Here is a 21,461-nt window from a genome sequence, read left to right on the forward strand (position 1 = left end):
AGACCAAAACTGAACACAATATTCCAGGTGAGGCCTCACTAAGGCCCTGTACAACTGCATTAATAGCTCCCTGCTCCTATACTCAAATCCCCTAGCTATGAAGGCCGACATACCATTTGCCTTCTTCACCGACTGCTGTACCTGCATGCCAACCTTCAATGACTGATGAACCATGCACCTCCCCTTTTCCTAATCTGTCACCATTCAGATAATCTGCCTTTGTGTTTTTGCCCTCACATTTATCCACATTATACTGCATCTGCCATGCATTTGCCCACTCACCTAACCTGTCCAAGTCACCCTGCAACCTCTTAGCGTCCTCCTCACAGCTCACACCACCATCCAGTTTAGTGTCATCTGCAAACTTGGAGATATTACACTCAATTCCTTCATCTAAATCGTTAATGTATATTGTAAAGAGCTGGGGTCCCAGCACTGAGCCCTGCGGCACTCCACTAGTCACTGCCTGCCATTCTGAAAAGGATCCATTTATCCCGACTCTCTGCTTCCTGTCTGCTAACCAGTTCTCTATCCACGTCAGTACATTACCCCCAATACCACGCGCTTTCATTTTGCACACCAATCTCTTATGCGGGACCTTGTCAAAAGCCTTTTGAAAGTCCAAATACACCACATCCACTGGTTCTCCCTTGTCCACTCTACTAGTTACATCCTCAAAAAATTCCAGAAGATTCGTCAAGCATGATTTCCTTTTCATAAATCCTTGCTGACTTGGACTGATCCTGTCACTGCTTTCCAAATGCGCTGCTATTTCACCCTTAATGATTGATTCCAATATTTTCCCCACTACTGATGTCAGGCTAACCGGCCTACAATTACCCACTTTTGCTCTCCCTCCTTTTTTAGAAAGTGGTGTTACATTAGCTACCCTCCAGTCCATAGGAACTGATCCAGACTCGATAGATTGTTGGAAAATGCATCCACTATTTCTAGGGCCACTTCCTTAAGTACTCTGGGATACAGACTATCAGGCCCCGGGGATTTATCGACCTTCAATCCCATCAATTTCCCTAACACAATTTCCTGCCTAATAAGGATATCCTTCAGTTCCTCCTTTTCACTAGACCCACTGTCCCCTTGTACATTTGGAAGATTATTTGTGTCTTCCTTCGTGAAGACAGAACCGAAGTATTTGTTCAATTGGTCTGTCATTTCTTTGTTCCCCATTATAAATTCACCTGAATCCAACTGCAAGGGATCTACATTTGTCTTCACTAATCTTTTTCTCTTCACATATTTATAGAAGCTTTTTCAGTCAGTTTTTATGTTCCCAGCAAGCTTCCTCTCGTACTCTATTTTCCCTCTCTTAATTAAACCCTGAGTCCTCCTCTGTTGATCTCTAAATTTCTCCCAGTCCTCAGGATTGTTGCATAATATGGTGGAATTCTGCATTGGGATGGAGAATGAAACAGTTAATTCAGAGACCATGGTCCAGAACTTAAAGAAGGCTAACTTTGAAGGTATGAGGCGTGAATTGGCTGGGATGGATTGGCGAATGATACTTAAGGGGTTGACTGTGGATGGGCAATGGCAGACATTTAGAGACCGCATGGATGAACTACAACAATTGTACATTCCTGTCTGGCATAAAAATAAAAAAGGGAAGGTGGCTCAACCGTGGCTATCAAGGGAAATCAGGGATAGTATTAAAGCCAAGGAAGTGGCATACAAATTGGCCAGAAATAGCAGCGAACCTGGGGACTGGGAGAAATTTAGAACTCAGCAGAGGAGGACAAAGGGTTTGATTAGGGCAGGGAAAATGGAGTATGAGAAGAAGCTTGCAGGGAACATTAAGACGGATTGCAAAAGTTTCTATAGATATGTAAAGAGAAAAAGGTTAGTAAAGACAAACGTAGGTCCTCTGCAGTCAGAATCAGGGGAAGTCATAACGGGGAACAAAGAAATGGCGGACCAATTGAACAAGTACTTTGGTTCGGTATTCACGAAGGAGGACACGAACAACCTTCCGGTTATAAAAGGGGTCGGGGGGTCTAGTAAGGAGGAGGAACTGAGGGAAATCCTTATTAGCCGGAAAATTGTGTTGGGGAAATTGATGGGATTGAAGGCCGATAAATCCCCAGGGCCTGATGGACTGCATCCCAGAGTACTTAAGGAGTTGGCCTTGGAAATAGTGGATGCGTTGACAGTCATTTTCCAACATTCCATTGACTCTGGATCAGTTCCTATGGAGTGGAGGGTAGCCAATGTAACCCCACTTTTTAAAAAAGGAGGGAGAGAGAAAACAGGGAATTATAGACCGGTCAGCCTGACATCAGTAGTCGGTAAAATGATGGAATCAATTATTAAGGATGTCATAGCAGTGCATTTGGAAAGAGGTGACATGATAGGTCCAAGTCAGCATGGATTTGTGAAAGGGAAATCATGCTTCGCAAATCTTCTGGAATTTTTTGAGGATGTTTCCAGTAGAGTGGATATTTCCAGTTGATGTGGTATATTTGGACTTTCAGAAGGCGTTCGACAAGGTCCCACACAAGAGATTGATGTGCAAAGTTAGAGCACATGGGATTGGGGGTAGTGTACTGACATGGATTGAGAACTGGTTGTCAGACAGGAAGCAAAGAGTAGGAGTAAATGGGTACTTTTCAGAATGGCAGGCAGTGACTAGTGGGGTACCGCAAGGTTCTGTGCTGGGGCCCCAGCTGTTTACACTGTACATTAATGATTTAGATGAGGGGATTAAATGTAGTATCTCCAAATTGGCGGATGACACTAAGTTGGGTAGCAGTGTGAGCTGCGAGGAGGATGCTGTGAGGCTGCAGAGCGACTTGGATAGGTTAGGTGAGTGGGCAAATGCATGGCAGATGAAGTATAATGTGGATAAATGTGAGGTTATCCACTTTGGTGGTAAAAACAGAGAGACAGACTATTATCTGAATGGTGACAGATTAGGAAAAGGGGAGGTGCAAAAAGACCTGGGTGTCATGGTACATCAGTCATTGAAGGTTGGCATGCAGGTGCAGCAGGCGGTTAAGAAAGCAAATGGCATGTTGGCCTTCATAGCAAGGGGATTTGAGTACAGGGGCAGGGAGGTGTTGCTACAGTTGTACAGGGCATTGGTGAGGCCACACCTGGAGTATTGTGTACAGTTTTGGTCTCCTAACCTGAGGAAGGACATTCTTGCTATTGAGGGAGTGCAGCGAAGGTTCACCAGACTGATTCCCGGGATGGCGGGACTGACCTATCAAGAAAGACTGGATCAACTGGGCTTGTATTCACTGGAGTTCAGAAGAATGAGAGGGGACCTCATAGAAACATATAAAATTCTGACGGGGTTAGACAGGTTAGATGCAGGAAGAATGTTCCCAATGTTGGGGAAGTCCAGAACCAGAGGTCACAGTATAAGGATAAGGGGTAAGCCATTTAGGACCGAGATGCGGAGGAACTTCTTCACCCAGAGAGTGGTGAACCTGTGGAATTCTCTACCACAGAAAGTTGTTGAGGCCAATTCACTAAATATATTCAAAAAGGAGTTAGATGAGGTCCTTACTACTAGGGAGATCAAGGGGTATGGCAAGAAAGTTGGAATGGGGTACTGAAGTTGAATGTTCAGCCATGAACTCATTGAATGGCGGTGCAGGCTAGAAGGGCCGAATGGCCTACTCCTGCACCTATTTTCTATGTTTCTATGTTTCTATGTTTTTCTAGCCAATTTCTATGCCTCTTCCTTGGTTTTAACACTATCCTTAATTTCCCTTGTTAGCCACGGTTGAGCCACCTTCCCCAATTTATTTTTACTCCAGACAGGGATGTACAATTGCTGAAGTTCATCCATGTGATCTTTAAATGTTTGCCATTGCTTATCCACCGTCAACCCTTTAAGTATCCTTTGCCTGTCTATTCTAGCCAATTCACCCCTCATACCTTTCCTTAAGTTCAGGACCCTAGTTTCTGAATTAACTGTGTCACTCTCCATCATAATAAAGAATTCTACCATATTATGGTCACTCTTCCCCAAGGGGCCTTGCACAACAAGATTGCTAATTAGTCCCTTCTCATTACACATCACCCAGTCTAGGATGGCCAGCTCTCTAGTTGGTTCCTCGACATATTGGTCTGGAAAATCATCCCTAATACACTCCAGGAAATCCTCCTCCACCGCATTACTACAGTTTGGTTAGCCCAATCAATATGTAGATTAATGTCGCCCATGATTACTGCAGTACCTCTATTGCACACATCCCTTATTTCTTGTTTGATGCTGTCCCCAACCTCGCTACTACTGTTTGGTGGTCTGTACACAACTCCCACTAGCGTTTTCTGCCCTTTGGTATTCCGTAGCTCCACCCATACCAATTCTACATCATCCAGGCTAATGTCCTTCCTTACTATTGCATTAATTTCCTCTTTAACCAGCAACACCACCCCGCCTCCTTTTCCTTTCTGTCTATCCTTCCTAAATGTTGAAGTGTGTAGTGTACTTATTAGTGATGTCGTAAGAATATCTTCATAGGCACTCCCTCGAAATGAAGATGACTTGTTTCCACGCCAAAAAGGGATGAGTTCACAGGTGTTTCAATGAAGGACCTAATATTCCAGGTCCTGAACTACATAGTGTAGGGTGGAAGATGCCTGTGCATGGATTTTTTTATTGTGTGGTGGCCATTGCAGACCAGCCACCACACGGGCTTGACAGAGGCAGGTCTTGGTCCAGTGGCAAGGATTAACCAAGATGACTGGAGGCCAGCTCTGCTGCACGGACCTAGTGCGCGCACATATCGCAGTGTGGGCTGGCCTGTGCTGCCCCTGGGCCCTCGCCTCTTCTGGGCCCCGAACTCACGCCTCTCCTCGGCCTCGATCACGCCCCTCTACAATCTCTCACCGCTCCTTCGCCCCGACCTCACCACTCCTGCTGTATCTACCCACGCTCCAATCACCGACCTGGACCTTGATGACATCCCTCTTGGCTGTCGTCGCCCTCCTGCACCAGCTCGGGCTGTACCTTGCCGTGGTAAGAATATATCACACAAAAGGATCCTTTGAAAGAGCGATAAGGACGGCAGGTGTGGGAAATGCAAACCTCCGATTATGGGAGACTGGAACCTATTCCTCCCTCTTAGTTCAGCGCTAAAACTGCAGGTCCAGCGATGGTGATACTGCAACACCCACCAGCTTGTGACAGCGTTGTTTGCGTCATTGGAGGCCGATGGCAGCTTTCGCTGTTCCCCCAGACACGGTAGAACATCTAGCATCTCCATTCAATACTACAACTCCCAATCCTGAAAAGGCTTTGCATGTTTACTGGCATTACCAGAATTCAAAAAAAAAGGACACGGCATCTGTTCGGCGAAGCAAATTGCCAGGGCCAACTGGTTGCTGATTAAACAGGAACAGACGGAGCCGCTGTATGCGAAACACTAAACCACGGCTGTGTCATTAATGTTGCGATGGTTTGAGCCCCTAAAATAATACAAATGTAAAACCATCTGAGCAAATGTTATTCATGGAATTTGCTGTGTATATGAGTTTGTGCATGTCGAAATGAATGATAATGATGCTAGGGAATGTTAAACCTTCAGTGCCAATGTAGTGCTGAATTGTAGCCAAAGTTATGGAGAGTAAGAACTGGGTTGAAAGAAATATGTCAGCAACAATTTATATTTATATAGCGCCTTTAACGTAGTAAGCAGTCCCAAGACACTTGACACTGAGCCGCATAAGGCGAAATTAGGGCAGGTGACCAAAAGCTTGGTCAAAGAGGTAGGTTTGAAGGAGGAAAGAGAGGTAGAGAGCCGGAGAGGTTTAGGGAGGGAGTTCCAGAGCTTGGGGCCTAGGCAGCAGAAAGCACGACCACCGATGGTGGAGCGATTATAATCAGTGATGCTCGAGAGGACAGAATTAGAGGAGTGCAGACTTCTGGGGGGAGAGGGTTATGGGGCTGGAGGAGATTACAGAGATAAGGAGGGGGCGAGGCCATTTGAGAACAAGGATAAGAATTTTGAAATCGAGTCGTTGCATAACCGAAAGCCAGTGTAGGTCAGCGAGCGCAGGGGTGATGGGTGAACGGGACTTGCTGCGGGTTAGGACATGGGCAGCCAGGTTTTGGATCAGCTCCAATTTACGAAGGGTAGAATGTGGGAGGCCAGTCAGGAGTGCGTTGGAATGGTCAAGCCTAGAGGTAACAAAGGCCTGGATGAGGGTTTCAGCAGCGGATAAGCTGAGGCGGGGCGCAGACCTGTCGCACCTTACCGTGTCACCTAATGATCTCAAAGCTCTTCATACAACCAATGATTTTCTGGTAGTGCTGTAGATGACAGCGGCAGCCATTTTGCCCCATGAATCACAATGAGATGAATGACCAGTTAATCTAGTTTGATTGTGTTGGTTGAGGCTGGAACATTGACCAGAATTCCCTGCTCGTCTTCAAATAGTGCCAAGGGATAGGAAGATAGCAACAGCAGGAGGCCATTCAGCCCCTCGAGCCTGTTCCACCATTCAGTGAGATCATCGCTGATCTGTCTCTTGACTCCATCTACTTGCCTTGGTTCCATAACCCTTCATACCCTTGCCCAACAGAAATCTATCAACCTCAGTTTTGAAAGTGTCAGTTGACCCCCAGCCTCAACAGCCTTTTATATAGGGTATGTAGCAGACTCAAGGGGCCGAATGGCCTACTGCTGCTCATAATTCTTATGTTCTTATATAACACAGGCTATTCGGCCCAACCAGTCCATGCCGGCGTTTATGCTCCACTCGAGCCTCCTCACGTCTTTCCTCATCTAACTCTACCAGCATAACCCTCTATTCCCTTCTCCCTCATATGCTTGTCTAGCCTCCCCTTAAATACATCGATACTATTCGCTTCAACCACTCCCTGTGGTAGCGAGTTCCACATTCTCACCACTCTCTGGGTAAAGAAGTTTCTGCTGAATTCCCTGTTGGATTTCTTGGTGACGATCTTATATTGATGGCCTCTAGTTATGCTCTTCCCCACAAGTGGAAACATTCTCTCTGCATCCACTCTATCACATCCTTTTGTTGGAGAGAGTTCCAGGTTTTGCTACCCATTGTGTGAAGAATCTTCGACATGCACCTGAATAAGCAGCCGGGCCCTTGGCTTAACGTCTCCTTTGAAAAGCGGCACCACTAATGATGCATCGCTCTCTTAGTACTGCATTGGAGAATCAATTCGGGTGATGCTTGTTGGGGGGGAGGGTGGAGGAGAGTGGGGAACGGATCGGGGTGGGGGGGACACTTGACACACACAGCCTCTTACCCAAAAAGTGCTCTCAGCTGAACCAAGGTACAGCAGCAGAGACCGCCTCCAACTGTCTGCGCTGCAGTCTAACACTGGTCCTGGAGCTAAAAAGGAAATATTGAAATGTGCTGTACCAGTTCTCTCCCCCGCGCTCCCACATTCCCTCCCCTTTACATTAGCACATTCTACCATTAATAACTAATGCACTAAGGACCTGCCTTGTAAAAATAGACGTTGATATTGGAGCAAAACGCTGTTGGTGCTTTATATCTGTGACCTGGATGCTGAAAGCAGTCATTCAATAGCAGCGACTGACCCAAATAGCACAGGCGAAGCACCTCCTTACTTCTAACTTATTCAACCCGCTTCCTCACGAACAAAATGCTGGGGGGATAAACTGTGATTTTTGAGCAGTGGCCCGCGTGCTGACTCACACGCACACCGTTGCTTCAGTGTATCCACTGGCACCCTGTGTCTACCTCCTGGTTCCAACCGCACTGTAACTGTGCTACTTCTGCACATTGTTCCCCTGTCACAGGCACCCAGCTTTCCGAGAAAGGGGGCTGGAAGAACATGATCTGTCTTCCCTGAGTTTCCTCTCTCCCTTCCAATACCCCCTCCTGCTTCCCCTCTCTCTCTCCCCGCCCCCACCCCCCCTCTCTCTCCCCCAGTCTCTCTCTCTCTTCTCCCCCCACCCATGTTTCTCTCCCTCTCTCTCTCTCTCTCACTCTCCCCCCAGTCTCTCTGTCTCTCTCCCTCCACCCAGTCTCTGTCTCTCTCCCTTCCCCCAGTCTCTCTCTCTCTGTCCCTCCCCCAGTCTCTCTCTCTCTCTCTCTCCCCCCAGTCTCTGTCTCTCTCCCTCCGCCCAGTCTCTGTCTCTCTCTCTTCCCCCAGTCTCTCTCTCTCTGTCCCTCCCCCAGTCTCTCTCTCTCTCTCTCACTCTCCCCCCAGTCTCTGTCTCTCTACCTCCCCCCAGTCTCTCTGTCTCTCTCCCTCCGCCCAGTCTCTGTCTCTCTCCCTTCCCCCAGTCTCTCTCTCTCTGTCCCTCCCCCAGTCTCTCTCTCTCTCTCTCTCTCTCTCTCACTCTCCCCCCAGTCTCTCTCACTCTTCTCCCCACCGTCCCTCCCATGCTCTCTCTCTTTCTCCCCCTTCTACTCCCCCCCACCCCAGTCTCTCTCTCTCTCTCCTCCCCTCAGTCTCTCTCTCTCTCTTTTCCCCCCCCATCTCTTTCTTCTCTCCAGTCTCTCTTTCTTCCCCCCAGTCTCTCTTTCTTCCCTGCCTCCACCGTCTCTCTCCCTCCCCCCATCTCTCTCTCCCCCCTCCACACCCAGTCTCTCTCTTCCCCGCCGCCACCGTCTCTCCCTCACCCCCAGTCTCTCTCCCTCCCCCCCCAGACTCTCTCCCTCCCCCCCAGTCTCTCTCCCTCCCCCCCAGTCTCTCTCCCTCCCTCCCAGTCTCTCTCCCTCCCCCCCAGTCTCTCTCCCTCCCCCCCCCAGACTCTCTCCCTCCCCCCCAGTCTCTCTCCCTCCCCCCCCAGTCTCTCTCCCTCCCCCCCAGTCTCTCTCCTCCCCTGCCCCCCACCCCCCACCCCGCCAGTCTTCCCTGCTCTCTACAATCGGTCATACGCACAGATTCTCCGCCAGTTCCCCAAGTTAACCTGTTACGATTACACCCGGCAGCGCCGTAACCCAGCCCCATGAAAACGCAGCTGTCTGCCGGGTCGGGTATAGTCAGGTGCAAAATCATTCTGTCGCTCGTTGTCCCAATTAAACCTGTGCGGTGGCGTTGATCTGTCTCTGGCTGCACTGAGGAACTGTGTGAAGGTGTGAGTAGGAGAGGGTTAAAGCAGTGAGGTTGGAATTTGTGATGAATCGCAGCAGATGCTTCGAGCTGTTAATTACCTACAGATGGAATTGGTCTTCTTGCGTTGTGGCTGGGACTGGGGACTTGGCTGCACACGCTCGTGAATTCTGATGAGATTCTCCTTGCAGTAAGAACCTGCTGTTTGAATAAATTACAGTCAAAAAAAGAGAACTGCTTGCCATTTTATTGTAGATATTAGAAGTTCGGCAAATATAAATCTCCAGTTCAAATATTCGTTCATGGAAATTTTTACTCGTTGTGAGTCTCCAGGGGCTGTGGGATGTGGCTCAAGTGCCTCTGAGACCCCAACAACAACTTGCATTTAAATAGCGCCGTTAACATAGTAAAACGTCCCCAGGCACTGCGCAGGAGCGATTATCAATCAAAATTTGACACCGAGCCACATAGGGAGACATTAGGACACTTGAGAAGGCAGGCTTTAAAGAGCATCTTAAAAGGGGAGAGAGAGGGGTGGAGGTGCGGAGAGGTTTAGAGAAAGAAATCCACAGCTTGGGGTCTCGGTAGCTGAAGGCACGGCCGCCGATGGTGGACCGCTGAAAATTGGAGATGCGCAAGAGGCCAGAATTGGAGGAGTGCAGAGATCTCGGGAGGGTTGTGAGGCTGGAGGAGGTTCAGAGTTAGGGAGGTGCAAGGCCATGGAGGGCTTTGAACACCAGGATGAGAATTTTAAATTCGAGGCGTTACTGGACCGGGAGCCAATGTAGGTCAGTTTCCAGGGGGTTTCAGGAAACATAACTTGCCAACGCAGCAATGTAGCTGACTGCATCTTCTGATCCTGCCTGTATCGGGTAGCGATGTCGCTCTTGCAATCCTGGCCTGTGTGAGCCGTTTTCCCCAAGGTCGGGCACATTGCTCAGCCCGATTCTGCAAGTGATTTTTGAGCAGTTTGCCCATGTACTAACTCACACGCACACCGCTGCTTCAGTGTTGCCAGGAGCAGGACAGGCTCGAGGAAACTTCTTTCCTATGTTCCACTCTGTACCTACATCGTAAATTCAAACCGCAATATAAATGCGCTGTTACTTCTGCGCGGTGTTACCCTGTTATTGCTGTAGTTCCTTTCCCAGCTCTATGCTCTCAGTGCACAGATCTTCTGCCAATTCCTAAAGTTGACCTGTTACAACGTAAGATTATACCAAGCAGCACCACAAACCAGACCCTTAAAACACAGCAGTCTGCTGGGTCGTATATAGTTGGGCATAACATTGCTCTGCTGCTATTTTTCCAAATTAAAATTGTCCGATGAGAACATAAGAACATATGAAATAGGAGCAGGAGTAGACCACCTGGCCCCTCGAGCCATTTAATAAGATCGTGGCTGATCTGATCATGGATTCAGCTCCACTTCCCTGCCCGCTCCCCATAACCCTTTATTCCCTTATCGCTCAAAAATCTGCCGATCTCTGGCTTAAATATATTCAATGACCCAGCCTCCGCAGCTCTCTGGGGCAGAGAATTCCACAGATTTACAACCCTCTGCGAGAAGAAATTCCTCCTCATCTCAGTTTTAAATGGGTGGCCCCTTATTCTGAGACTATGTCCCCTAGTTTTAGTTTCCCCTATGAGTGGAAATATCTTCTCTGCATCCACCTTGTCGAACCCCCTCATTATCTTATATGTTTCAATAAGATCACCTCTCAATCTTCTGAACTCCAATGTGTATAGCCCCAACCTACCTTCATAAGTCAACCCACTCATTTCCGGAATAATTTAGTGAACCTTCTCTGAACAGCCTCCAATGCAAGTATCCTTCCTTAAATACGGAGACCAAAACTACACGCAGTACTCCAGGTGTGGCCTCACCAATACGCTGTACAGTTGTAGCAGGACTTCTATGCTTTTATACTCAATCCCCCTTGCAATAAAGGCCAACATTCCATTTGCCTTCCTGATTTGCTGTACCTGCATACTCACTTTTTGTGTTTTATGCACATGCCCCCAGGTCCCTCTGTACTGCAGCACTTTGCAATTTTTCTCCATTTAAATTAGAATTTGCTTTTCTATTTTTTCTGTCACCTCACATTTTCCCACATTATATTCCATCTGCCAAATTTTTGCCCACTCACTTAGCCTGTCTATATCCCTTTGCAGATTTTTTGTGTCCTCCTCACAATTTGCTTTCCCAACCATCTTTGTATCATCAGCAAACTTGGCTACATTACACTCGGTCCCTTCAGCCAAGTCATTAATATAGGTTGTAAATAGTTGAGGACCCAGCACTGATCCCTGCAGCACCCCACTAGTCACGCGTGTGAGATGGCCCGTTTTGAAGCCGCAACTCCATTTAAAAATGAAACACTCACAATATTTGTGGCATCTTCTGTAAAATCTACCAGGACTCTAAAATATTTGCACGTCCTGTGGCCATCTGGCAGTGAACCGACTACATTTAGTGTGTTGACGCAGCAGGCTAAACTAGATAATAGCAGGCGTTTTATGCTTGGGATTCCATCCCTGTGGAAATCGGAAGGAAATATCTGGGGCATGTTAAAGGTCTATATTTGGTTTCTTCACTGTTGGATTTGTTGGCCCGTCCAGTGAGTAGCTGAGTCTTAAAGACCAGGAAAAGTTCCAGTCTGATCCCTGGTCTGTGCTGAGTTGGTTGATCTTGGCCAGGGTGGTATCGAAGCTCGGTCCCATTGCTCCTGGTCCTGCACCCTGGGTTATTGAGCGGGGGGGGCCAAACATGAAGCAGGTGTCTACTCCTGATCGCCACCCAGTGACTCCTTGTAGGAAGTGCAAGCATGTGAACATCGAGCTTGTGCTTGTCTGGAAGTCCCACCACAGCTGAATAGCTCGCCATCACCCCAGCCTAGACTGAAAAAAGAGGAATGATCATTTAGGATTTGTGTTGGGTGCATGATACCAGTACACCCACGCCCCAGCAAGAGCCAAGAGAGGAGTGAGCAAAAGTACAGGAATATTACATAGAAATTATAGCATAGAAATTATAAGCATAGAAATTATAGCACAGAAACAGGCCATTCAGCCCAACTGGTCCATGATGGTCTTTATGCTCCACACAAACCTCCTCCTACTCTACCTCATCTAACTCTATCAGCATACCCTTCTATTCCTTTCTCCCTAATGTACTTATTTAGCTTGCCCTTAACTGCATCCATGCTGTTCCTAATCCTTGTGCAAGCAAGTTCCATGTTCTAACCACTCTCTGGGTAAATTATTCCAAGGTGTCAGCTGTGGCTCAGTGGGTAGCGCTCTGGCCTCTGAGTCAGAAGTTTGTGGGTTCAAGTCTGCTCTCTCAAGTAGATGTAAATGATCCCATGGCACTATTTCAAAGAAGAGCAGGGGAGTTATCCCCGGTGGCCTGGCCAATATTTATCAATCAACATAACAGAAACAGATTATCTGGTCATTAGACCGATACTGTTTGTGGAAGCTTGCTGTGCACAAATTGGCTGCCGCGGTTCCCACATTACAATAGTGACTCCACTCCAAAAGTACTTCATTGGCTGTAAAGCGCTTTGAGACATCCGGCGGTTGTGAAAGGCACTATATAAATGCAAGTCTTTCTTAGTTGGACCAGTTCTGTGTTGATCGGGAACCGACTCCAGTGGAAATGATCTGGGGTGGCTGAAGGTTGGTTGTTGTTCTCTGTCCTCTTCTAATTTTGCGGTCATTTCTGCAGATTGCCGACCTGACGGCAGAGCTGTCGGACGAACGTTTTAAGGGTGATGTGGCCTGCCGGGTCCTGGAGAGCGAGCGCGCCGAAAGACTGCGACTCACACAGGAACTAAAGGGGATGCAGGTGAGAAACCGCACCGTGTCCAATCGACTCATCTGAAAATATGATCATCGATATGTTTGGGACTGGAAATTATTTCTCTGTGAACCTGCATTAATTCTACAACATTCTCTCTGCCTCTCAAAAAAACAATGACATTTTTGATTGGTGTTGCCAAATATCTTTTTCCCAATAACAGCAACAACTTATCTCTCTGTAGCACCTTCGACATAGTAAAACCTCCCAAGGTGCTCCACAGGAACATTAGAAAACACAGTTTGACACCGAGCCACATGAGGGGGTATTGGGGCAGAAACTTGGTCAAAGAGGTAGGTTTTAAGAAGCGTCCTGAAGGAGGAAAGAGAGAGGTTTAGGGAGGGAGTCCCAGAGTTTAGGGCTTTGTCAGCTGAAGGCACGACCACCAATGGTGGAGCGATTATAATCAGGATGCTGAAGAGGGCAGAATTAGAGGAGCGCAGACATCTCGGGGGTGGGGGGTGGGGGGGTTGTGGGGCTGGAGGAGATTGCAGAGATAGGAAGGGGCGGAGCCTGAGAAAATGTTCTTATAATATCACAAACACAAGAAAAGAAACCACATTGGGAAGTTTTGAGGCATTCTCTGGAATATCCTTCTCTGAAAAGGAACTCAAATTCTGCCATGTTGTCTATGAGGACAGATTTATATGCAATATTTTTTTAATTTCTAGTATTTTTTCCGGCAATTGATTCTTTTTGTTACCTTCTATTGCTGGCAGGCTTCTGAGATCTAACTTCATTCACCATTCCTTGTCTGTGACTCGGAAACTGAGCATCAGAAGGCCATCGTAGATGTTGGGCGAGGACATCATTAAGTGGAGCACTGTGGCCTTACATGGGGTGGCGGGGGGGAAGGAAATTTTGACCTTTGGCCAGCCACCCATTCCAGCAGCAAAGAGGCCCCATCCCCTATCATTGTGAGGTCAGGGTCAGCTGAGGTTCAGTGGGTAGCATCCTCGCCTCTGAGTCAGAAGGTTGTGGGTTCAAGTCCCAGTCCAGGGACTTGGGCACCAACATCTAGGCTGACACTCCCCGTACAGTGCTGAGGGAGTGCTGCACTGTCGGAGGTGCCGTCCTTCAGATGAGATGTTAAACCCAGGCCCCGTCTGCTCTCTCAGGTGGATGTAAAAGATCCCATGGCGCTATTTTGAAGAAAAGCAGGGGAGTTATCCCCCGGTGCCCTGGCCAATATTTTTGCCTCGAACAAAATCACTAAAACAGATTATCTGGTCATTATCACATTGCTGTGTGTGGGAGCTTGCTGTGCGAAACTTGGTTAGCGCATTTTTCTTTATTCATTCATGCGATGTAGGCGTCGCTGGCAAGGCCAGCATTTATTGCCCATCCCTAATTGCCCTTGAGAAGGTGATGGTGAGCTGCCTTCTTGAATACAACTGAGTGTCTCGCTGGGCCATTTCAGAGGGAAGTTAAGAGTCAACCACATTGCTGTGGGTCTGGAGTCACATATTGGCCAGACCGGGTAAGGATGGCAGATTACCTTCCCTAAAGGAAATCAGTGAACCAGATGGATTTTTACGACAATCCGGTAGTTTCATGGTCACCAGTACTGATACTGGCTTTTTAATTCCAGATTTATTTAATTAACTGAACTTAAATTCCCCAGCTGCTGTGGTGGGATTTGAACTCATGTTGCTGGATCATTAGTCCAGTAACATAACCACTATGTTCGTGTTTCCTACATCATAGCAGTGACTACACTTAAGCTCATGGTCTACAGAGCAGTAGTGATACCCGCCCTCCTATATGCTTCAGACATGGACTATGTACAATAGGCACCTCAAAGCACTGGAGAAGTACCACCAACGCTGCCTCCGCAAAATCCTGCAAATCCATTGGCGGGATAGGGGCATCAACGTCAGTGTTCTCAGGCCAACATCCCCAGCATCGAGGCATTGACCACGCTCGATCAGCTCCAAAGGACAGGCCACATTGTCCACATGCCCAATACTAGACTCCTAAAACAATTCTGCTCCGAGCTCCGTCATGGTGAGCGAGCCCCAGGAGGGCAGAGAAAACGCTTCAAGGACACCCACAAAGCCTGCTTGAAAAAACGTAACATCCCCACCGACTCTTGGGAATCTCTGGCCCAAGGCCGCTCAAAGTGGAGGAGAAGCACCCGGGAAGGAGCCAAACACCTCGAGGCTCTTCGCCGGGAGCACGCGGAGGCCAAGCACAAACAGCGGAAGGAGCGTACGACAAATCAAGCCCCCCCCCACCCACCCATCCCTCCAACCCCCGTCTGCCCCACCTGTGACAGAGACTGTAGGTCCCACATCAGTCTCATCAGTCACCTTAGAACTCATGTTAACGTGGAAGCAAGTCATCCTCGACCCCGGGGAGCGGAGAGGGTGGGGGGGGGGGGGGGGAACTGTCTAAGAAGACATTTCAGAAAAGTACTTCATTGGCTGTGAAGCGCTTTGGGACGTCCTGAGGTCGTGTAGGCGCTATATAAATGCAGGTCCTTGTTTCTTTTTCTTCCATTTAAATTAGCAGGCGAGCTGCAATGGCGGCAAACACATCCGGCCGTGCGGAAGACTGGGGAATGTGTCCGGAGATGGCCGTTCTCGCCCATCGTTTTGTACGCTGGTGTGCAGTAACCTCGATTCTGGCTCAGCAGTAACTTTGAGTCATGAGAGCCACCTCTCAGACGATGAATCTTTGAATCGTGATATGAGCATTGAACAGATTGACGGTTGTGTGGTTTGCCTGCCCTTTAATTATGGTCTCCAAACACTTCCAAAGCTCCGTGGGATTAAGCGCAGTAAACCCCTTTACCAAAACATTTTCTAATAAACCGCAATGCCAGCTATAATTCTTGATGGCTCCTTCATTAATTGTGATAAGGAGAGCAGGTTTGAAGAATTAGTATTTCCAGGGCAGAGCTTCGTTGGATGCAAGTGCAGATCTGGAACTTGGAACGTGGATTTCAGTGCAGCCAGCTCAATGTTTTATCTATTGAAATAAGTGGACAAATATTCTGCGGGTGTGCTGACCTTTGCCCTTGAATTCCCAGTGCGCTTCCCTCATCCAAGGCTCTGAGTTGGGAGCGCTAATTTGTAAAATCTAACACGATATGCAAAATACTTCTCTCTAATATCCACCGGCAAGTCACAGCCTTTGATATATTACTCAGTGCTGGGGCTCCCGAATGACTCAGGCTGGTTAGTGAATGGATTATCCCAGGTTTAATTTCTGGTCTGCACTGAACTAGTTCATCTCAGCTGCAGCATTGGTAAGTGCGCTAGAATCTGCCTCAGTTATCGGAGGGGAAATCGGTCGGTTTTCCCATTCCAGGTCTGGCGATTCCTGTCGGAAGTGTGCGTATGAGACACGGTTGTAATACCCCTCCCCGCCCCACTCACCGCAGTAAAATATCCTCCTGACTCACATCATCTACATGAAGCGTGGACAAGGAAGAAAGCCTTGCATTTATATAGCGCCGATCACAACCTCAATGTCCCAAAGCGCTTTACAGTCATTGAAGCACGGAAATATATCGCCGTTCCTTCATCGTCGGCGGGTCAAAATCCAGTAACTCCCTTCCTAACAGTACTGTGGGAAAAGCTTCACCACACGGACTGCAGCGGTTCAAGAAGGCGGCTCACCACCCCCTTCTCGAGGGCAATTAGGGATGGGCAATAAATGCTGGCCTTACCAGTGACACCCAAATCCCACGAACGAATAATTTTTAAAAAGTACCTTTTGAAGTGTAGTCACTGTTGCAATATAAGAAGCACAGCAGCCAATTTGCTTCCACAAACAGTGCCACGGGATCTTTTACATCCACTTGAGAGGGCAGACAGGGCCTTCAGTTTAACATCTCATCTGAAAGACGGCACTTCCGACAGTGCTGCACTCCCTCCTGCAGTGTCAACTTAGATTTTTGTGCTCAAGTCCGTTGCAGGACTTGAATCTGCAACTTTCGGGCGAGGGTGTCACCCACTGAACCACGGCTGACACTGGGCCAGAGGCTGCATGTTTGCTGTTGAAACTGTATTCCATCAGTGAGTAAACACTTTGAGATAAGGAGAGCACAGTAAGTTGGAAGGAAAAATGCATGCCCTGTTTATAATTCTCTTTTTGTCGATGTCTTCTCCATTACTTGCATCTCACAATAACTCACTGGAAACTACAGGCAGAATTGGCTCAGTGCGAAAGTCATTGGCCTTTGTCTCTTTGAGGGCTGTTGTTCAAATGTAGCCCAGTCTAACAAGTCCTAGATATTGGGCCATCTCAGCCCAGTTCCTCGTGAGCATGAGCTTAAAGCAACAGGCACTGACTGCGCTCAGAAATGCTACAGGGTGACTGTTGTGGGAAATGCAAAATAATGAATCAGTGAGGAGTGCCTTCTGAGGTAGGTTGTATGGACATCATCAAGTTGACGACACAAGTTCTTTCCATCAGGCCCCTCTGGATACTGACCAAGGAGCAAACCCTCCCTAACATTGGGACATAATGCACCATTGATGCTGTCCCATCTCTGGTTTTGTTTTACATGGAAGACTAATAGGACTGTAGTTGCCTGTGTCTGTTTTATCGCCCTTTTATTGATATGGAGCCTGACGCCAATCTACTGGCAGTGTCCATCTGTCCAATGATTGTCAGTGCTTCATAAAATTGTTCACTCGTCTCTCAGCAATCTGGAATAAATGCCATTTAACCCTTGGAAATTATTCATTTTAAGCCCATTTAGGCTGACTAGGATTTCCATCTCATTGATAACAAAGTTAAAACGAAAGACTTGCATTTATATAGCACCTTTCACGGACGTCTCAAAGTGCTTTGCAGCCAATGAAGTACTTTTGGAGTGTAGTCACTGTTGTAATGTAGGAAACGCGGCAGCCAAGTTGCACACAGCAGGCTCCCACAAACAGCAATGTGATAATGAGCAGATAAGCTGTTTTTGTTATGTTGATTGAGGGATAAATATTGGCCCAGGACACCGGGGATAACTCCCCTGCTCTTCTTCGAAATAGTGCTGTGTGATCTTTTATGCCCACCTGAGAGGCCGACGTCTCGGTTTAACATCTCATCTGAAAGATGGCACCTCCAACAGAGCAATAACAAAGTCAATGATTGCACTTGAGATATATTTGTTTGGAGAGGGCCTGTTGCTCGTGTCAGTACATGAAGGAAGTAGTCATTCAGAATCTTTTTGTGCTGAGTTTCAAGCCATTTGGATCTGCTCTGGTTTTCATCTCTTCTCTGGCTGTTATGGTAATGAAAGCATTTGTTTTGTTGCATTCTTAGCTTCAACTGCTGTATCTTCCAGTGTGACTTAGGCCAAATGCTGAACTTTGTGTTGGCTAGATAATTAATCCAATGTTTCTCTCTCTTTATGCGTGTGTGTGTGTGTGTGTGTTTTTTTTCTGTTCGTAGGCTAAGTATGAGAAGGTGGTGAAGAATTTAAACTCTGTGGAGAAGCAGCTGGCGGAAATTCAGCAGCAATTGCAGATGAGGGAGCTGGGACCACCAGCGACAGGTAAAACAGCTTAACGAGATACGGTAATGTAAAGAGAGAATTGCATTTATATACCTGTTATCACCATAGACAGTCCCTCGAAATCGAGGAAGACTTGCTTCCACTCCAAAAGTGAGTTCTCAGGTGACTGTACGGTCCAATACGGGAATTACAGTCTCTGTCACAGGTGGGACAGACAGTGGTTGAAGGAAGGGGTGGGTGGGACTGGTTTGCCGCACGTTCCTTCCGCTGCCTGCGCTTGCTTTCTGCATTCTCTCGTCGACGAGATTCAAGGTGCTCAGCCTCCTCCCAGATGCTCTTCCTCCACTTAGGGCAGTCTCTGGCCAGGGACTCCCAGGTGTCGGTGGGGATGTTGCACTTTATCAAGGAGGCTTTGAGGGTGTCCTTGAAATGGTTCCTCTGCCCACCTGGGTCTTGTTTGCCGTGTAGGAGTTCCGAGTGGAGCGTTTGTTTTGGGAGTCTTGCGAACAATGTGGCCTGCCCAATGGAGCTGGTCGAGTGTGGTCAGTGCTTCGATGCTGGGATGTTGGCCTGATCGAGAACACTGACGTTGGTGCGTCTGTCCTCCCATGGGATTTGCAGGATCTTGCACTATCTTATCAGTATGTTAAAAAACGTCCCTGAAATCTTCACACACTGAAGTCCTTTATGTACACAAATGTGACAGCCTTTCTATGTGAGCAGTCAGGGACAAAGGTGGGTGACCAGTAGGTGTGTGGTGCTAGTTGCGGGAGGAACTTTGGCCAAGACACACAGAGAACTTACTTGTCCACCTTTACCAAGTGGATCTGTAGCCTCCGCCTGACCCAGTGGACAAGGGCCTCTGTTTAACATCCTGCTTTGCAGTGCAACACTCCTTCAGTACTGCAGTGGGGTGCCCGCCTAAATGCTGAGGTCAAGTACTGGTCTGGGGTTCAAATCCACAATCTGCTGACCCAGTGGAGAGAATTCTACCAACTGAGCTGTGCTGGCGCACGCAGGGAGCCTATGGGAGTGGCACACGTAAAAGTGGCATTGCAGGTTGGCCACCCATTGCACAAACTGCCCAATTTACGGGCTCAATTTTCCCCAGTTATCTGCTCCGCTTCTTTTGGCATAAATTAAAATATCCAGGTTTCCCCAAAGTTTCTGCACCAGAACTCAGTTATGATGTTTTTTTTTAGGTTAGTATTTTTTTGCGTCATGGAGGCGTAACCTGATGTCCATTGCCAGTTTTTCACATTTATGCAAGTTTGGCCAAATTACATTTTTCCTAGGACGGCGTATGTGACCACTCCCAAAAAAATCTTCTGGGCACTTAAGAAAAACCAGCGCACATTAAAAAAATTGTCACAGAAAGACGCCATTGTTTTCAGCCGAAGATTTGGAGGAAGTCAAGAAGACAAAGAATATGCATCGTGGAGCTTAATTTTTTGGAAGTCAAAAGGGAGATAATGGAAGTCTAATGCAATTCTTTAACTTTTGATTTTTTTCGAAGTACCACACCGCCACCAAACGTCTCCGCACTGGGCTGGAGGGTCGGAGTGTCGGCCAGCAGAATCGATCCCTCACCCGGACACAGGGGCTCGGGCTTGGCTTCAAAAGAAGCCCGTTTGGTGGGGGGTGTGGAAGCCGAACTGAAGGGTAGAGAACCCTTATACATACAGCAGCTTCAAAAGAAGCCCAGGTTGGGGGGGGGGGGAGGTTGAGGGGGTGGCGGAGGTGGTGGATGTCAAGCCCCTGTGTCTGGGTGAGGGAACGATTCTGCCGTCCGACCCTCGAGCCTGATGAGGAGACGTTCGGTCGATGGTGGGGTGATACTTTGGAAAAAAATTAAAAAATTAAAGAATTGCATTAGACTTTGTTGCCCCAAATGTCTTCATTGAATGCCTAGCTTTCCGTTCTAAGCAAGCCTATTGCGCATACGCAGACCAGGGTGTGGTCCATAGGGCGTGCACCTTGGGGAGAGAGAGAGGGAGGAAAAAAGGTTTAAGTCCTTTGTCCTGCTGTTTTGAGCTTCTTACAAAGGTACAATGTAATCACGGGGGCAATATTGACAATGCCATACCTCGTACAAGCCTTCTGCATGATGGTGCTGCGGAGGAGACGATTGATTCAACGTCATCGCATGAGGAACCTCAGAGCACGTAGGATGATGGGCAGAAGGCCTTACCCACGTCGGGTACATCGAGACAGGCGTTCATACCTGCAACTGAGTGATGCAATCTGTGTGAGAAGGCTGCGTTTCCGCAAATAAGTTGTAACCGAGATTTGTGAGTTAGTAAAATCAGACCTAGAAGCGTCAGGAGGATTGCTTTGTCAGTTGAAGTGAAGGTTACAGCTGCACTTTCATTTTATGCATTTGGATAATTCCAGGCCACAACTGGGGATGTGTGCACCATTTCTCAACATGCAACACATATCTGCATTTGGCAGGTGACTGCTGCACTATATGCCCGGAGGAATGACTACATAAAGTTCCCCATGAGCACGCAGGCAATGCGTGACAGGGCTGTGGGCTTCTCCAGGATTGCTAGCTTCCCAAAGGTACAGGGCTGCATTGATTGTACCCACATCACCTTGCATCTTTGGAGCATTCCGAGATGTACAGGAACAGAAAAGACTTCCACTCCGTTAATGTGCAGATCGTCTGTAATGACATGTATCGCATCATGTCAGTTGATGCAAGATACCCTGTGCGAGAGCGCTATATCTGGGGGTACTTGTGCATGAAACACAAAAGGATAGTATGCAGCAAGTGATCAGGAAGGCCAATGGAATCTTGGCCTTTATTGCAAAGGGGATGGAGTATAAAAGCAGGGAAATCTTGCTACAGCTATATTCTACTTGGGCAGTTCCTCGTATCAAGGATGACTTGCTTCCACTCTAAAAAGGAATGAGTTCTCAGGTGTTTCAATAAAGGACCTAATATTCCAAGTCCCGAACTACATGTTGAAGGGTGGAAGATGCCAGTGCATGGATTTTTTTAACATGTGTTGGCTGTTGCACACCAGCCACTACACGGGCTTGACAGAGCTAGGTCTTGATCCAGTGGCAAGGGTTAACCAAGACGACTGGAG

The 21,461-nt window shown here is 47.8% G+C and overlaps 1 protein-coding gene across 7 annotated transcripts in view; it reads left to right on the forward strand.

The window, feature by feature from the left end:
* The window catches only part of LOC139269044 (unconventional myosin-XVIIIb-like), a 452,517-nt gene that overhangs the window by 271,589 nt on the left and 159,467 nt on the right, over positions 1-21,461 (forward strand). For all 7 annotated transcript variants that reach the window (XM_070888021.1, XM_070888023.1, XM_070888024.1 and 4 more), the window contains 2 exons: positions 12,768-12,887; positions 18,300-18,402. In XM_070888021.1, coding sequence (XP_070744122.1) covers positions 12,768-12,887; positions 18,300-18,402 — 223 coding nt within the window. The remainder of the gene's footprint in view (positions 1-12,767; positions 12,888-18,299; positions 18,403-21,461) is intronic.

This window comes from Pristiophorus japonicus, chromosome 8 (assembly GCF_044704955.1).
Source record: "Pristiophorus japonicus isolate sPriJap1 chromosome 8, sPriJap1.hap1, whole genome shotgun sequence".
Lineage (NCBI taxonomy): Eukaryota > Metazoa > Chordata > Chondrichthyes > Pristiophoridae > Pristiophorus > Pristiophorus japonicus.